The 19,274-nt window shown below is 45.9% G+C and overlaps 1 protein-coding gene and 1 long non-coding RNA gene across 4 annotated transcripts in view; one reads left to right on the top strand and one right to left on the bottom strand.

Annotated features, from left to right (window-relative positions):
* The window catches only part of BICD2 (BICD cargo adaptor 2), a 79,067-nt gene extending 73,861 nt beyond the window's left edge, over positions 1–5,206 (bottom strand). For 2 of the 3 annotated variants that reach the window (XM_031608443.2, XM_031608429.2), the window contains exon 1: positions 4,815–5,206. In XM_031608443.2, coding sequence (XP_031464303.2) covers positions 4,815–5,054 — 240 coding nt within the window. In that variant the 5' untranslated portion in view covers positions 5,055–5,206. The remainder of the gene's footprint in view (positions 1–4,814) is intronic. The other variant, XM_031608437.2, reaches the window with a different exon arrangement.
* A 7,509-nt stretch (positions 5,207–12,715) lies between these two features.
* LOC149916424 (uncharacterized) lies at positions 12,716–18,678 on the top strand. Its single transcript, XR_016470224.1, has 3 exons — positions 12,716–13,525; positions 17,109–17,256; positions 17,389–18,678. It is a non-coding gene; the product is annotated as an uncharacterized LOC149916424 (long non-coding RNA).
* Positions 18,679–19,274: the final 596 nt, after the last annotated feature.

Below are 19,274 nucleotides of genomic sequence, written 5' to 3' on the forward strand. Positions count from 1 at the left end.
CGATCAAAATATAACCAAAAAAACCAAACCACATGAGTTTTCATGGGAGTGCCTTGCTTACCCCAACAACCACAGGTTTGTCCAACTTCACACCAGAGACTGCAATTCTGGTCTCTCCTTCCATTTCAAGTGAGCAGGTGTTAAAGTCTGTCCGAGTAACAATCGCCACCAAAGCCACAAGTCCACTGATGTCATGAAATCATAGAATCACAAGGTTGGAAAGAACCTACAAGATCGTCTAGTCCGTGTGTTACCTATTTTCCATCAGTATGTTCAAAACTGATAACGAGCTCCCCAACAATTTGTAGCTGTCCCTTATTGTACATTTACATGCAGACAGACAGAATGACAGCCAGCCTATCAGGGTCAATTTGGGAAAACAAAACAAAAAGAAATCACACGTGTATTACGCACTACCTCCTTCTGTTCTAACAGATGGCTGGATGTAACAGTAAGGTTCCCTTTCAACAGGGATCAATATAACCACTGAATATTTGTCAGGAGGAGCCTGCAGAGGCATGCCCATGGCCATAGAAGTATTGCTGCTGACCACTGTCATCGACCATGGAAAGGCCTGGTCAAGCAGGTGTTGCACTGTGGGCACTCAAGACTGAATCCCAGCCTAGCACTGGCTTGTTACCACTCGATCCCAACCAACTCTTTCCTTCGCCTTTGTTCCAATACAGTAAACGAGCACAGCAATACAGCAGCACAGCAGTAAAATGAAGTCAGTAAACCTGATAACTATCTTATGCGTCTGTAAGGTATACTGCATTTTTTCCAATGGGAAAAAGAACTATTTCTCCTTCACTTTTGAATATACACAAGTGTTAAAACAGCACGGATCAAGTATCACGTATCCCATTAATTGTTACGTATGTGAGTGAATTAACCAAAGCAGAACCACCCTGAGTGAGCACAGATACTACACACTCCACTCAAGCAATACATTCAAATAAGCTACACAAATATTACAGCCTGGGCACGTATCGCCTCCAGAATATGCCCCACTTCATCTTAATGAGAAATGAGGCAGCTCAAGATTTCATTTGCATGTTTCTTTCGGAGACAGCTTCTAAGCCTATCCAGGAGCCCTCTGCAGAGAGTCTGTGTCATGGAACAAAGTCAATACATGATCCTTAAAGGCAAAAAAACAGTAACAAGAGCTACTGCCACCCTACAGAGAAATGAACAGTCACGTACAGCTCACTGCTTTCTCTCCAGGCATTCCTTTGTCATCTCCAAAGAATATTTTATGTTAACCAAAGATTTGGTTAACATGTTCCCTTTGTCTTCTCCTCCCCATGAAAACAAAACAAAACACTGCTTGCAGTACTCTTCTGAAGTGTTTAATGTTCACAATACCTTTGCATTGGCTTGCTCATCACAGGACACTTGGACATTCTGACTGCTATGTAACACTCCTACCATGCATCTGCTTTTGATATGAGGTACATTTGATGCTTTCTGAAGAGCACAACTTCACGTCATCACACACAACAGGAAAAGGTTTTGGGAAACTAAAAAAAAAAAGGCAGGCTATATTTTGATGAAGGCAAGTAGTATGAGAGAAAAAAGTAGGACCCCAGTTGTATCAGTGCTCTTATCTGCCTTTGTAAGCTTTCCACCCACCCCCTTCCCTTAAAACATACACAGCAAAGAAGGCCTTGGCATTAACTGCAATGTACTGACACATGCTTTTAGAATTTCAGGACAGCCACAATCTACAAGCACCCTTTTACATTACTACAGAAATAAATAATTCATAACATAATCATGCCCCTGCATTCTGAGGGATTTAAATGCAAGTCTACCATCACCAATACTGCATAACCACCTAATTTGAAAGGAGCTTTGGACAGCAGCCAGTTTCATATCTAACCAAATAGTCAGCTGTAAATCCAACTCGCATCTCAAAAGCAACTCAAAAGTACTAAGCAAAGCAGATAAGCTCTTTTTCAAGCTAACCTTCCAAGCCACACTGTCCTACAAATCATCAGGATGCCAATAAATGAATTCCCATCACTTCTGTGAGCTTCAGCATACAAAGAGCTGATCCTACATACCTGCCCTGTGAGTACAGCAACCTTGGCTCAGGCAGGTAGGCAGCCCTATAATTTATACAATTAGCATCCTCACAGACAAAGGCTCACAGGATGATTTCTTAGTTGAACACAGTCTACAGAAACAATTCTTTATTGCTTCATCTCCTAGAGGGGACAAATAACAATCAAAGCAATCAACATACAGCGTGATGTATTATTTCAGTGAGAGTCAGTATCTGATTTCTTTAAACTGGGGGAAAAAAGACAATGTATTTCTAAACCATATTGTTTAGCAAGGTTTGAAATCAATTTCATTTCACAAAAATAGGTGTGGGACTGAAATAACTGAAATAGCAAGTTTACCTGGGAAGACAGTTTCTACTTCAGTCTAGGTATCTCAAATGGAAACAATAGAAGAAACGTGGCACAATTACCCTGAGAGGTACAAGATGCAAGCCAGCACGTGAACAGTGGAAGTACAAATCTGGGGAAAAATCTACAATTCTCCAAGGACTCCAAATGAAGAGTTTGGTGAGGTGGAGAGCCTCAGTGCAAGGACAGGACAGCCACGCACTGTCACCAGGATGATCTGAATGGCAAATACTGTGTACATGCAGGTGGGTTTGCAAAACAGGGTCCAGCTCTAAGGATGGCATGTACACTCATCAAAGGGATAAAACAGTGGAGGTTACTGCTAGGAAATTCTGCCACAATCACAGATACAAGGGCATAAGGGAGAAGCTGGCCGGAAAGTTGTGCAAGATCTGACAGCTGCAACAGAAAAGCCTGTACTTTCAACAGCCTCTATCAGAAAGTTCCCACGCTCAGAGCCCATTTACCTTTGGATGAACAGGCTGTGATATGGGATGCTTCATAACATTAAACAAATTAAAGTATAACCAAATTTACAACACCAAGCAAGACAGGAAATTTTGCTGTGTTTCTATGCATAACATGGCTTTATGCTATTGATGTCTCTAGATGTAGTGGAGAGAAATAGAACTAGATTTAAGGAGACTGCAATGTCTGTATTTTAAAAGGCTGCATGAAGTTTAAGTTTAAGAAGCAAGAGACAGAAAGCACCCCTTTTCCAGACAGCAATTCCGCTGCCTCCCCCAGGAGCAACCCTATGCAACCTAAGGCACAATCCCTTCAAACTGCTATACAGCAAGTCCTGTGTGCAAAGTGCCTCTCAGTGTGCCTGGGAAAAGCAAGAAGTTATATAAACAGCAAAGATAAACCCCTCCTTTAACAACACACCTCGTGTATCTGCTGAAGGTTTACACATTCTAATGAAGACCAGATTCCTCTCCAACATCACAAGAGGAGCAATGTTTTGCCCTGTGTAGTATGACTAGTAGAGTCCTCAGATTGTTCCCAGAATTGTTTGCCTCCCAGGTTTTGACTTAATTACAGCAGGACATGCACACACAAAGCAAATTCTCCAGAATATTCAAAGCAAAAAGAATGAATCATTGCTCATCTTTTTTTTTTTTTTTTTTTTAATTCTTCCCAAATTTCTTCAAGCCTCTGAAATGTAGCTCTAAAAGAACACGCAGCAGCTGCCTTCCAGCCTTTTCTCGCCTTAAGGACTAAATTCATGAGGCCCACAGCCAACCAAGGGGAGTAAGGTATCACCTGTGACTGAGCCACCCCAGCATCGCCCTGCATTCAGGCTCCAGCTCAGCAAGGTCACACCAGTCTCCTCACCACGTTTCCACATCCCAACGGGTTCACTGATTTTCCTCCCCCTTCAGCACAACTCTATCACTCTTTCTTTTCAAGACTGCTTCTGACTCCCTTATCTTTCACACAGCACCTCTACTTCCAAGGGCTGATGATGCCAACACACTTGTTACCCCTGATATTTGTACTGCCAGAATCAAGTCAGTTCCAAGTGGCATCAGCCAGAGAACCGTTTGAGTTGGGAGGGACCTCTAAGGGTCATCTAATCCAACTCCCCTGCAATGAATAGAGAGGTTCAGCCTGCATTTGGTTAGTAAAAATACAGATATTTAACTCAAAATAATGAACCTCCTCTGCTTACGCTTATTTTGCTTTTATTATGTTAAGCAGAGTCAATCAGACGCACAGGATGCAGGAAGTGAGGGCGTTCGCAGGTTCAGCTGAATTGCTACGAATCCATTTGTATTTACTTCCCCTTTGACACAGCGTATTGCGATGTTACTTCAAATCACATCAACCGAACACCAACAGCACACGGATCACACTGGCCGAACACGACCACGCGGCTTCACGTTTCAGGCGGCATCAGATCTTTTGCAAACAAGGCAAGGCCTACATCAGCTGCAAAGCAGCGCGTGGTTCGCCTGCATAGAAACAGTCACCAAAATAAGCGGGGCAGGGGCAGCCGAGCGAGTCCCGCGGGATCGCTCCGCACGGCTCGGAGCGCCCAGCGGGTACCTGCGGGCCGGGACACGGCACAGCCAGCCGGCACGGGCTGCCCGTCCTTGGGGCGGCGAACGTCTCGCGTCAGGAGACCTGACGGCGAGACGAGACCCGGCCAGCACGGAACCGCGTGAAGGTGAGCGAACTGAAGCCCGCCGCATTTCGGCGGGGGCACAGATTCGGCCGTTCTCGCAGCCGGCCCGCACCGAGCCCTGCCCCCCCCCGGCCCTCCGCCGCAACGCCGGGAGAGGCGGGCAGCCTCCTCCGCACGCAGCCTCCTCCGCATCCAGCCTCCAGGCTCGGCCCCGGCCCCGAGCGGCCCCGGCTCGGCCCCGGCCCGCCGCTCCCCGCCGGCCTCACCTCCTTCAGCTGCTCCATCTCGGCGCGGATGGTCTCGTACTCCAGCTCCAGCTCCTCGTACTGCTGCTTCAGCTGCTGCTTCTCCTCCAGCACGGCCAGCCCGTACTCCGCCGCCTGGATCTTCTCGCGGGTGGTCTCGCCCAGCTCCTGGAAGAGCCGCTTGATCTCGCTCCGCAGCCACTCGGGCTCCGACTCCATCACCAGCCGGGCGTACTCCTCCTCCTCCATGCCCAGCGACATGTCGGCGGCGGGGGCACCGCAGCCGGCGGGCGGAAAGGCGAACGCGCGGCCCGTCCCCCGCTCCTAGCAGCGCCGCGGCCCGCGGCCGGCCACGGCCCCCCCTCCGCCGGCAGAGCCCGCTCGGGCGGCCATCCACGGGCGCGGCGCTGCGCTGCGGAGCGCCCCTCGCACCGCGCCGCCGCCGCCGCGAAACTCGCCCCGAGCGCCGACCGCAGTGAAATCATTCAAAGCGAACGGCCGGCCCGGCGCCGCGCGGCGCGCTGGGAGCTGTAGTCCGCGCGCTCCGCCGCCCCGCGGGGATGCGCCGCCCGCGGGACTACGTCCCCCACAATGCACCGCGGCGGCACCGCCCGCGGGGAGGGGCGGCGGGAAGGAGCGAGCGGAGCAGAGCGGCCCTCTGCCGGGCTCGGGGCGGCCGCGCCCTGATGGGCTCGTACGGGGCTGCAGTCGCTGACGGGAAGCCGCGCAAGAGAAACAGAAGGTCTCGGCGGCGTGCGATGGATGGGGCCGGCTCTCGGCTCTCCTTCCAGGAAGGCGCCCAGAGCTCCGAACAGCCGCGCTCAGTGCGTCCCGCAGGGCGGAGCGCCGCACGGGGCCGCTGACGGAGGGCAGCGCGCGGAGCCGCAGCCGGGACTGCAGGGCCGGGCCCGGGGCTTCGGGCACGCTTCCGTGTCAGACCCCGTTCTGTCACACCGCCCCTCTGCTGCCATCCGTCACACGGCTCGGCCTGGAATATGGGTGGGAAGATTCAGCCTCTGCTGCCGTCCCACCGACATCCACCTCTGATATCGTGGGCCAACATCGTAAAATAAGAGGCGTTACTTTCAGAGCAGCCCTCGTATTCTAGAGTTCTATAAAAGATCGGTAGTTAACGGTTGCTTTGCAGTTGCAGCAGCAGTCGTGCTACAAAAGACTAAACGCAGCCATTAGCAGCCCAGCCCACCAAGCAGCAGCACAAATGAAACCTAACCAGAACAAGCTCAATAGCAGCAGAAAATTCACCACCACACGTATGTCCCTGGTGTCTGGCTCCTCGCATGCAAGCACGGTGGGTAGAAGCCAGAAGGCTTCAAAAGCAGTTAAAAAAAAAAAGTTCCTTCTTAAAGGAGATCCAATAGCAGGCAGTGCTGGGACAGGATCACAGATACCATGGTGTGGTTCCAGCTTGCCAGAATGAATGTACGTACAGCGGGGAACACTCGGCATTGAAAGAATGCGAGGTGAGCATGAAAAATGCTGATGCCTGATGTGCACAGGTGACCTGCACATATCTTGTTTGTTTATAGGGTTTCACACCTCTAGAGCAATTGGTCCATCAAGGAGTTCTCTATCCACCAACAGGAGAAAAAAGCACTATGGTCCACAGCATTAGAAAGAGCCTGGCCAGTGGGGCAAGGGAGGTGATTCTGCCCCTCTGCTTTGCCCCGGTGAGGCCATATCTGGAGTACTGGATCCAGTTCTGGGCTCCCCAGGCCAAGAAAGAGAGGAAACTGCTGAGAGAGTCCAGCAGAGGGTCACAGCGATGATGTGAGGCCTGGAGCATCTCCCATACGAGGAAAGGCTGAGATCGCTGGGGCAGTTCAGCCTGGAGAAGAGAAGGCTGAAGGGGGGATCTTATCAATGCATGTAGTTATCTAAAGAGCAGGAATGAAGTGCATGGAGCCAGATTCTTTTTGGTGGTGCCCAGCAACAGGACAAGGGGCAGTGGGCACAAACACAGGAAGCTCTATACAAACACAAGGAAAAACTTCTCTTGAAGAATAACAGAGCACTGGCACAGGCTGCCCAGAGAGGTGCAGTCTCCTTCTCTGAACATACTCAAAACCTGTCTGGATGTTTTCCTGTGGGGAATTGCTGGAGCAGGGGGTTGGACTGAGTGACCTCCAGAGATCTCTTCCAACCCCAGCAATTCTGTTGTTCTGTGATCACTCTGAAAAGAGCATATCTGAGGGACAAGATGCTCATGCAGCACAGGACTACTTGACAGAAGTAGTGAGAAGTATTGTGGCAACTTCAGCTGGCACAAATAGATGTGAGGCAGTAATACTCGTGCAACTGTTCAAAAAAGGATTTGCCAAACTGTTAGGAAAAAGCCATCGGATGTTGCTGCAGGTTATACCACTGCACAAATGGTAGGCAAAGACAATGGCAAAGTTAGAGTAAGCAGGCACAGTAACTGGGATCCTCATTCCTCAGCCGTGGGCATTTCAAGAGCATGCTGAAGGCAGAACTGAGCCAAAGAACTCTCTTAGTGGCACCACTGTACATGGGAACAGCTCTATAACATCAGTGTGAATGGGCCCCACTTTATACTCAGGTGAGGAGCTGGCTGCTTCACCTGACTGCCCTGCTACTTCAACCCTTCAGCAGAGTTCAGAGTTTCTTCCAGAGTCAAAAATAATTGATAGTGAACCGACAAGCAAATGCCAAACGCAGTAACAACAATTACACGCTTGAGCACTCCACAAGGTCTAGCACACAAAGCACCACCTTTGCTCGTAGCCACAGGGTTTTTTTTAATGTGCTTTCAACTTCTGTCTGTGCTCATCATGCTCTGTCCTGGTACACATGAGCCATTATCCCTTCAGTGATCTGCTCCATGGCTGAATTTTGCTTCTGAGCCACGTGGCTGCCTCGTCTGTTTTTCATCATGGCCTTGGCAGCACCTGGAGCTCCTGGTGCCTCATGTGCAGGGATGTATTTGTCCCAGGAGCACTAATTATCCCATGCAAACAGTTTCCTGGATCTAAGCAGCAGTTTGATGTTCTCAGCCCATGTGTGTTCTCAGCACGTGTGTGAAATTCCTTCACCTATTTATCTTCAAAATCCCTTGGGAAAGGTTTTGTTTGTTTGTTTTTAATGGCAGCTAAGTATCTAGTTGGCCTTCACAGCCCCATTCTGTGTGATGTTGTCGACATGCCCTCTGCTGTCATTGCAGCAGCCCCCATGGCAGCACTGTCCTTACTGTGGGCAGGCCGGTGGGCACTTCACTGCCTCCAGGGTCTGTCTCACCTCACCTCTCTATTTTCCATCTTCCACAGAAACCCAAAAGCCTTTTTTCTTTTTCTTTTCTTTTTTTTTTTTTTCTTTAAGGAATGTGCTGTGTTGGCAAATTCTAGTATTACACCCCAAAGGGATCCGTTAATATCCAGGTAGTTACTTCATAACAAACTTTGCAGATTTGGATGCAAAGAAGTTCCTCTGACAGGTGTCGTCAGTGGGATAAGGTGTGTCTGATAATGAGAAAAAGTCAACAGGCAGAGAGGTAGAGTGTCACTGAGGTTCTCTACAAGTTGGTAACGTTTCCTCAGGGTTACTTTTAATCCCCCTATTTGGGTGCCCCCAGGAATTAAAGTGCTGTAGCCCACAGACTGTGAAGCTAAAAAAAATAGGAGAAGTAAATCAACAGAATTCCCATCTTCCAAATCAAACCTCAGAGCATTTTTCCCAAGTGAGAAAAATAGAAGCATTGTCTCTTGCATTCTCCTGCCCACTGTTTTTAAGTATTTTCAAATCTGTGGCATTTTATCATTTTCTTTTGTCTTCCCCTAACCAGTAGCATTGATGATTAGTCCACATTTATAAGAAATACTGGGTTTTCTTCTGCCTCATATGTTCTGAGCCTTCACTGTTCTCAGGCTTTACGCTGTAAATCAGGACTCAAACAAGCCCTAACCTTTTTGTCCTCTTCAGAAGCTGAAATTTACTTGTAACAACTTGCTCTTAGGGCATGGGGCTTCAATTCACCTCCTGAAACCTGCTGGGCTTACAGTTAAATGGTGAGACCTAGCCAGTTTTTGAGATTAATAGGGATAATAATTCAAACAACCTGGTAATTCATAGAATCATAGAATCGCTCAGGTTGGAAAAGGCCTGCAAGATCATCAAGTCCAACCACAACAACCATACTACCCTAACTCTAACAACCCTCTGCTAAATCATGTCCCTGAGTACCACATCCAAACGGTTTTTAAGCACATCCCAGGACGGTGACTCAACCACCTCCCCGGGCAGCCTATCCCAGTAAAGAACTTTTTCCTGACATCCAACCTAAACCTCCCCTGGTGCAACTTGAGGCCATTTTCCCTCATCCTGTTACCTGTCACCAGTGAAAATTAAACCCAAGATTTGTTTGTAGGTTTCATGCTTTGTTATTGTTTTAAACTGCTCAAGATGCAAAGGAAAATGTGCAGCATAACTGTAAATATCACTATTTCAAAAGCATTTCTGGACAGCCTAGGAAACAAGAGTGGCTTGTCAAAGCTGAGGCTCTTGTGATCATTCAAGGTAATGATGTAGCATAACAAATATTTGAAATGACTGAATGAGCACAGCCTGGCCTGTGCCCGTGGCCTCCTCTGGGTGCAGCCAGAGGTCACAGCCTATTTCGTTATCAGTTCACAGTCTCTAAACTCCATCTGTGCAAAGATGCTCACACGAGGCTGGTCACAATTCAGCTTGTCCACGAGTTTCGTGTATGGACAAGTAACAAATTACCATTGTCTCCTATTTCTTCCCATTTTCTAAGAAAAAAATAAAATGACTTTAGCAAAAAAGAAAATACTTTGGGTCAGGATCAACGTTTGTGTGAGGTACAATAATGACCTCTCTTAACCAAAAGACATTTTAAAATAAGAACCTGAAAGGGACTGAAAGCTTCAGATATTCACTGGTAGCTGATAAGCTGAGGAGAAGCAGGTGAGCTGCTGGCAGAAAGCTGCCAGAGGGAATGTCTGCATGCAAGGAACAAGCAGAGGAATTACAGATGCTTATCGCAAAATGAAATTTTTGGAACGTCTCAGCATAAGGAGAAAAAATGTGACTTAGCTTTCAACATTTGACAGAATGCCTTGGCTGGGTGTGGGGAGCACAGGACACACACACAGCCTGTTCCCTGACCCAAGTGCTGAGATGCACAGGCCTATGAGTGCTGGCTTTCTGCCAGGAGCTGCAGAGGAGGGATGGCTGGGGGTCCAAGTAACAACATGTCTGGCACGCCATCTGCCAGGTGTAGCAGGGACCAGATGCTCAAGTTACTTTCTTATTCTGCCATGATGGAACAAGCTGGAGAGGAAGGGAGATTTTTTCCCCCAGATTTCCCTTTTTCCTCCTTGCTAGCCTGAATCACCCCTCACAATCACCTACAGCTTCTCATGACCATGAGATGCACCTCTTACTTTTCAGCATTTCTCTTCTTTGCTCTCATTCAACGAGAAAGCCTCTTCCAGTGCACAAAGATGTGCTTAGGTAAACCAGAGCCAAAGACTCTCCATGACCACAGCTCTTTGTCTTTTGGTCTGCATGGAGGTGCTGGGAAGCACAGTGCCTTCAGGGCTGGCCAGGGGCTCATGGCCTGGCTGCTGCACAGAGCGTGTGGAACTGCTGCTGTGCCAACACTGCAGACCTGGCTGCCAAGGCAGCAGACTGACATGGCTTTACCAGGCCTGTAGGTCAGTGCAAAGGGCCGTGTCAGCCCAAACAGCCTCGCTATCTCTTCTCAGCTCACCTGTGGGAAAGGACCATCTTTGTGCTTCACCCCACTGCCTGTTTGGAGGAAAACATTCCCTTTTAAACCATGTCCATATGCCTGATTGACAAGCAGTAAATGAGCTGTCATTGCTCCCTCTCTTTTGATGAGGTAAACACACCTGCATTTGGATTTAAGCCAAACCCATTTCATTTTAGATAAATCATCCAGGCACATGTTTAAACTGAAGCAAAACAAGAATCCACACAGCAGTGTACCAGTATAATTACAACAAGAACAAAAAAAAAGAACCACTGCAATGTTATTTCTCTTTTTCCCTCCATCTTCATGTTGTAACTTGAAAGGGTCTCAGGTTCTGGAGCAGTAATACTGTATGCAGTGTGGACTTGGCTGGTACAGATTTGCTTTTCTCTGCATAAGAAAAATTTCTACTTCTGACAGTGTGAGAAAAGACATTCACATGTTTCTCATAAGCTCTGGAAGGAGACAGGCACAGCCAGAGCTTGCTTTTGGCTGCAGTCAGAAGCGGCAGGAACTTCATCACAGTTAGTTGAATTACACCTAATTTATGTGCCATGGGTAAAATCAGTGTGTTGGCCCCAGAGTGGATGCAGTGATAACACCAGTGAGTCACAGCAGATTTGGTGCTGCTGAAGAACACCTAAGCCACCCCTGCCTCGTGCTACAGCCCCAGCTCTGGTATAGGCACCTCCTGCTCCATCATTCTTCCTGAAGAGCTTATCTAGAAAAAAGAGCTAGGAAGCATTTCTGCAATCAAATGATTTCTTCACTGCTAGAATATCTTCCTGGCAATGCCAGTTTTCCTAACACAGAACACAGAAGTCTCAGTTTACTGCCCCAGAGCCTAAGGATTGCATCAGATCTGCTTTCCGTTCAAGACAAGGCTCACATGAAAGTCACTTTCAACTGTTTCTCTCTACTGGGTGAGCACACTTCTGTGCACCTCGGGTCTCAGCCAGAACTCGATCTATTGTGAATGACTGAGTGTCATTCAGTAAGTGACACAGACACTTTAAAGCAGAGCACTTTCCCCCTGTTATCAAAGCAATGCTGTAAGTTACATCTCCTGCTGAGATGTGTCCACTGCACTGCTAGGTAGATAAGCAAGGTGCAAAATGACTGCAGTTCCTTCTCTACTCATTTTGCTTTTTTTTTTTTTTTTTTTTTCCTAAACACAGTGTTCCTTGTTACCAAACACTCTAGGTTAGATAAAGGAAAAAATCTATGGATTTAATTGCATTAATTAAAAACCTCATCAACAAAATAATTCAAAGAAAGTCTGAGCTCATTGCCATTTTCTTCTAAGTATGTTATATAAGCATCAATTACAAGAACATCAAGTTTAAATAAAAATCAGAAGCAAAGTTATTTCATTTTGGACAGAGGAACCAGCTTCTTGGTAGAGGCAGACAGAGATCACAGCATGCATGGAAGTAGCTGCAGCACAGGCAGCTCACTGAGAGCATCGCAAAGGAGGCAGGGTGAGATCCAGCACTAAATTAATCAGTGCTTTCAGCACAGAGCTACGAGTTAAGGAACAGGCAGGTAGGTGTTTTGGTTATTTTTTTAATGTTGCTTCCACTTATGTATTTTAGGAATTCACTGACATCTGCTATATATATATTTTTCCATTAATTTCTAATAGCTGGAATTCCAATAGAGCTGTTTTAAATATAACTAACATGTTTTACCCAAGCAATATTTATTATGATGCACAATTTCTGCACCTGCTAATTCAGGAGGGGTTCAAATTTTTGGAAATAGTATTATGTGGATTGAATATTGTAATAATAGGTTTCTGTTTGATACGTATGGTTAGAAATAAATAGATTTGTGTCTTAGTCTGTTTTGTTTTTTTTTTTTTTAATGTCTATATTGCAGTGCTCCAGCTCTCAGATAATGCTGCCCTTCCGTAACTGACTAAAAACACCTGCTATCAAAAGAAAAAAACCAACAATCAGATAAAACCTGAAATTAAAAAAAAAAAAAGAAAGAAAGAAAAAAAGATAAAGGCCACCCCAGGCAAGTAAAAAAAAAAAAAAAAAAAAAAATCAGACATTTAAAAATTAATAAAGATGACAGTAAAGAATTGATATGGGCAGCACTGAAATGCCTCTCTGCTCGGTTCAGAGCCCCCATGGGTGAGTCCAGGAAAACAAGGATGGAGAGCACCAAGTTAGTTGCACCTTGTTAACCTTAATGGGATGCTTTCTGTCATCATCACAGATCTATATGTCTGAGTTACAAACTGGCTTCTGTGTATCTGCAGAACAGAGGTGGGGGTGTGTTCCTGCTGAGTGTGCACACAGGCTTCCTAGAAGGGGGCTGGGTCTGCTTTTATTCAAGTTAGTTGTCCATGTGAATACAGGGCTGTTCTGTCCTCACTGGAGATGCTCCTGGCTGACACCAAGAGTCAGTTCCCTTTTACAGAAAAATGCTGCTTTTATAAAGCAAGCATGAACGTGGTTTTCTGGGCAAGCTGTCTTGCAAAGAGCATGAGTGTGAGAGAGAAAGATGAATAGCAAGGAAATAAAACAGGAAAACAAGAAAACCAGTCAGGGTGGGAGAGTTAGGTCCAAATATTCTGCTGCACTATTCATTTGTACCCCCTTCTTTTTGCATTCCCCCTTTCCCTCCTCCCCCCAGTGGGGCTGCCATTCCTTCACTTACATGAGACAGAGGTATCAGGGGAACCACCAGCATCAGATAAAGCAGGCTCAGCTACACAGGATTAAAATGGAGCATGTCTAGGTCAAAAGATAACTTAAAAAGAATTGTCTTGCTTTCTCCCTCTGTCAGGAAAGACTGTGGGCTGGCCAAAGTGTAAAGTCACATCTTTAATTGTATCTATCTGGAAGAAGTCTTGTATTTGGAATGGGAGAGCTTGAAGCCAGAGACAGCCTAATGGGAAACCACAACCTGCTATCACCCTGTTATGAAGCAAACTCACAGAATTATACAGGTAATGTCACTCTATGTAGCACAAATGAAATATATGTGTATAAAAATATGCTTGAACAGAATAGCAGCTGTTCTCATAGGTGGTAATGACTTCAAATGGTAATCACAGCCCATCATTACAATGAAGTCTGCTAGTGAAGTGTTACTGTAAATGAAAATCCACGTAACATCTGATGCCCAGAATGTAACATGCATTGTTCTGATTCCATTTTAGCCTGCTGATACATAAATATCCCATGTGTGTTCCAGATCTGTCAATAATTATACTTGAACAAAGATACACCCTATTAGTTCAGGAAAACTAGCTGCACTGTGGTCTTGAAGTCATTGTAGCCATTAGCTTTTAAGAGCACATCATTTACCGCTAGCTCATCGATATATTTTGCTCTTGCACCTTCTGTTTCTTTCCAGTCTCCCTGAGCTTTCTTTGCTTTCCCAGCCTCCCCTGCTCAGCTCAGCACAAGGGGATCAGGCTGCAGTAGCCACCAGGAAAGTGCATCTTTATCTCAGGCACAGCACAGTGCCACTCAGCACTTCCACATCCATCAGCCTTGTCTTTATCTGTTAGCAACAAATACTGAACTCCTGCTCCTGTAGACCTTTCTGAGATGTGCAAGTAATTGCACACCGCTTCCTGAAAACACTGCTATGGAAAGAAGAGTAATCCAACTGTTTTCACTGACCATCTGATTACATACTGCCCTGCAACTTTGGTGAAATGGCAATACATTCTAGAGTATAATTCAATTCAAGGGAAACAAACATGCAGAAAAATAAATAAACTAATGGGAGTTATCAAACCAGTCTTTAAACCCATCGTTAGGAGCAATGAGAAGTCAGAAATTAGGCCCAAGTTCAGACCAAAGAAAGCAGGGTTTTGACCAGCATTATCTGTCTCAGACTCCAGCACTGACTGAGAAAACCACAGGCCAACTTCTGCAAACAGTCATTCATTTGCATCACTTCAAAGAACCTATTCACATGAGTACAATTCCTCACCTAAGTTGTCTGCAGGATCACGCTTCCTGACAGGAGCCAGCGTGGCTGGAGAAGTGTTTTATATTGCTTTACTATTTTTAGTCCAGTAAAGAAGGGGATACTCTCTCCCAGTGCAACATAACCAGATAAAAGCACATTAACTGGACTTCATCATGGCATATAACTTACAACTAATCTAGCCTAAAGGAAATTGTATAACCTGGTGTGCATTCTTCTATTACACAGCACAGGCAAATGAACTGTCACTGCTGGACTGACTTTTTATTGTTTGGGTGCCGACTCTGTGCTCTTCAGAGCACATCCTGTACATTTTTCTATATGGTACATATTTGTGGGGGTTATGCTTCTCTAAGAGCATGAAAGATCCCTCAAGCCATATAGGAAATCTGTTTTTGAGTGGCCAGTAAGTAGATTTTGTCTGTTGTGGAAAATGTGAGTCAGACTCATGTAAAAAAGCACAGAAAACAAACTGCTGAAAGGAATGCTTGACATTTGCGTTACAGCCTTCAGATAAGGTTCACAAAACTACACAATGATTTCTGAATATTTGATGTAGATAACTACTATTTATATAGCTTGATATCTCTATGGTAGCTATGTGATAACTATAAAGTATAACACTTTTCACGTAGAAGTATACATTAATTTATGGAGCTGGCTCTGTGTGCTGGGTGCTTTATGCACTGAGTTTCCACCCTAGTGCTGGATGTCCATCTGTGGCAGCCACCAATCTAGAGTAAATCCAGCAATTACATGTACCTGTAATGCACTGGGTATGTGGAATGCACTTGGAGGTTGGCAGGTAGTCACAAGTCACTCAGCTAGAGGAGGTCCAAAAATCACAATTTCCTCTTCTAATCTCTACAATACAATTTCTTGTTTCAGAAATGAAAATAAAACTTTGTTTTGTTGAACCTCTCACACAGTAAATCCCTTGTTCTCGGCACTAGTTGGATGACTATTCTCTGGAGAAAAACAAGTACCTCCTTTCCGTTCTGTACAGCATAGCTCCCTTGGGGAAGAGCTTTTGCACCCACCATGTATTTGGTCTGGCCTAAACAATCAAGCAGTAACTCCAGGTGTGGCCCACCAACAGCTCACTTGTTTGGACACTGCAGCCTGGTTATCTGAGGGGAAACCTGGTCAAAGCCACAGTTCTGCTGTGATTTGTGCTGGGTGCCTGGAGCCTGTACAGAAAGAAAGATTTCTAAAGGAGAGGAAGAAATCAGACCTCATGCAGTACCTTTGAAAATCTTTCCCTAAAGGCATAACTCAAAAAGCCATTAATGGGGCAGAGAGTTTTCATTATTTGAAGCATGTTTACTGCATCTCTTTCCCCTGAGGAAAATAGCGCCCGCTGTGAAATGGAAGGCAGTTAATGGATTGCAGCAGCAGGAACTAAATATATTTCCTTCTCTTCCATAAGCACCAAAGAATGAAGAAAATGGACAGAACAGGCATTGCCCACAGAGGCAAACTGCTGCTCCAATTTCTTGGACAATGCATCAGTTTTACAGCTTCTAACAGAGCTTTGCTTGTCGCCAAGTGCAGACGTTGTGCCCTGGCAGAATTATTCCTCCCTAAGTAATTCTGGCCGAAAGAAAGCACCAAACTGCTGCATACAAAGATTGGTGCAGGGATCAAGGACTTTGACAGGCAGAGGATCCTGAGGGCACTGGCTGCCCCTCCAGCCTATCCCACAGGTACAAGGGGCAGGGCAGGTTGGAAGGGTATACCTGCAGAGACCATGCCCAGCATCCCACTGGAAGCAAGGCTGCTCCCAGCAGTAGGTCAGGTCTTCCATAGCTCAATCCACCTATCCCATGCCTCTCTGGGTAATATCTCCCACAGTAGCCTCTTTTTTGTTGCCATACCATGATGCTGACATCTGCACCCCTGTTAAAAGCACCCTCAGACAGTATGTTTCATGTCTTCCCCTTGCACTGTGTAGGAAGCTGCCAGCCCACCACCCCAGCCTGGCCCCTAAGGTAAGCGAATCCCACAGCTGTGCACAGGGAACCCTAGCCATCAACAAAGAGGCACTCCAGGCTGGAGGCTCACAACTAGCTTTGCTTCAACAGCTCTTGCTAGCCAACTCCACTGCCTACTGACCCAAGAGAAAAGAGCAAACAGAATAAATTTTCCTGACCTGGCTCTCCCCTACTGCTCTATCCTCAAAGCCTCAGAGATGTAATACAGTGCACTCACCCTTCCCTTTGTTGGCTCTGATTTCATCTGAAGGAGGAAAAGACATGATGTCTGCCCTTCTATTATCAAGTTCCTAGGTTTGTGGGTTATTCTTGTTTGTTTGTTTTCCTTGGTGTTCTATCAGTATTTTTCTTATCTCTTCCTCATGTCTGAGGAAATGAAGTTTTGGTAGCTTAGCTGGGATCAGCCAACATGAATAGCCCAGTCCTTAGTCCTTCAGGCTCTTCCCAAGCCCTTGTGTTACCAGTTTTTTGACTTCTCTTTTGTTTCTGTACAGTCTCCCTTGAAAAATGGCAAACAGTGTGAATAGCATCAGGTATGTGAAATGATGCCCATACAATTTCCATATCTTGCTTTTCACAACCTCTTTCCAACAGAAGAAAGCCAGGATATCCCCTAACGGAGCTGCACAGCTGTGGTTATTATCCTGACACTGTGACACAAGCAAAGCAAACAAAAGTAGTGCTTAAGTGGCAGTTCAAGAAAGAAACTGGAGACTGGATTCCTCACCACAGCCACTGGGAGGTAAGGCAAAGCCAGGAGGATTCCTACTTTTAGAACAGTCATAGAATTTTTTAACAAACCAGTGCATACAGGAACTGTAATCAGATATCCCAAATTCCTGTGCTGACTTACAAGAAAATGACTGATTTGCAGGAAGAGACGCTTGCATTTATTGCCTTTGGAAAAGAGCTGAGACTGAATCATGAGCATCTTCATCCCTGAAACCAGTGTTGCTCTAAAGGAAACACCGAAGGGTGAGGTAGAAGTCGTCGTTTCACAAACGCTTTGACTAAAAATATGAAACTCACACCTTTTATATGTAGCATTAGAATAAAATACAAAACTGGGAATGTAAACTGTGTCTATGACATAGCCTTAATGCTTCCTGTGTGCCTTATTCTCCATGCACACAAGACATTGGCAGGGTGCAATGAAGAGTGGTTTGTGCTTCCATAAACAAACCAATGGACCAACAGCTCCAAGCTCCCTGCAGGATCTGTGCTATCTATGGACTGCTAGGTCTGCACATCACCAGTACAGATTTTTCTGTGCCAGCTTGGACAGAACTGAAACTTCCACATTTCCCCTAATATTGATAAAATAAAGAGTGAAAGAATGCAAATATTTTCCATGGCTTTTCCTCCCAGTTCTGTAGCAGGCCCTAAATAAAGTGTGATTTCCTGATGAGAACTGAGGTGAGAAATAAGAAAGTCGATTAAAAGACTGAGATTTCTGTGGTACCTTGGTGAAATCTTAATGAGACTTTATACCTCAGCCTCCTCTTCCCCTGCTTCAAGAGACTGCACTCTACTAAATTATTTACAGCTTATGTAAACTAAGAATGAGTGGAACCAGAGTGTTTTGAGAAACGGATGCTGAGGTTGCCCTTTCCTCCTTCTCCGCTCCTGGCAGATTTATTACGTTCACAGCGAGGTGATCCTGTGTAACTATACTTGGGTTGAATTTCTCTCCTGTTCAGCTTTCTTCTGCCATTCTCTCACGCTGTTTGTCTTTCCCTCCTCTTATGTGAGCGCCATCCAGTAAACTTTGGGCAGGCCCTGCCCCACCTTGAGATTAAACACCAGCAGCTGACCACAGCCTCCTTTACAAGAGCTTTGTCATCAAAGCTCTTTGTTCAATTCCTGCCCTCATTCTTTCTCCTACATGTTTACATTCCTTACGTTCCCACTTCAAGTGCTTCACTGCATGACCCCCTCTTTGTGACCATACCTAGGCTACATAAATATCTCAGAGCACACCTTTTTTTACATGTTTTCAGTTTCCCTGTCACTGGTTCAGCAGGAGGGGTTGTGCAAGCAGTGTTACACACCCCAGCACGCCTTCCTGCTGGATCACCACGGCACCATAAGCTTTTAAATCAATCCTGTGCTTCATCTGGGAAGCATAGGAGAACTGAGCCATAAGCAGTCAGACCTTTCACCCTGTGCATATGAATGAGGTCATGTTTTCAAGGCTTCTACTCTCCTGGGAGGTGGCTGTCCCCCCACATAACACAGCAGCCACTTTCCACTCTTCACTCTGTCTTCTCTTTTCATTACAGTAGGAAAAGAGGGGAAAAAAAACCACTGCGTTGCACTCAATATGATGCTCAGAGATGCTCTTAGAGCAACTGCAGTTTCTGTCTCTCCCACATCTGTCAGCCTCAGCATCATCCAAAATATGGGAACATGCAGAAACAAAAGTCCGAGAGGACAGATGCTGGTGTTTCACACTCAGACAGGGAAGTTGCTGCAGCCCGGGGAGACCCAACACCACCTAGGAAATGCAGGTGAAAAGATGGAGACAAAGCATCATGGAAGTGGGAGGACGTGAGCAACAGCTGCTTTGGAACAGAGATGCCTCCACACCTACGCTGTTGAAAGCAAGTAAGCCTTGTGTCATAGCAAATGTGCTTAATCATATACTAAAGTGCCAAATGATTCCTCCAAGTAATTTAGCTCTTAAAAAACATAATCTAAGAAGTTGGCAAGTACAGGATACTTTACAGCAAAATTGATGTTAATCCTCACTAGCTGTGA

Source organism: Phasianus colchicus, chromosome 11, assembly GCF_987193195.1.
Source record: "Phasianus colchicus chromosome 11, bPhaCol1.hap1.1, whole genome shotgun sequence".
Lineage (NCBI taxonomy): Eukaryota > Metazoa > Chordata > Aves > Galliformes > Phasianidae > Phasianus > Phasianus colchicus.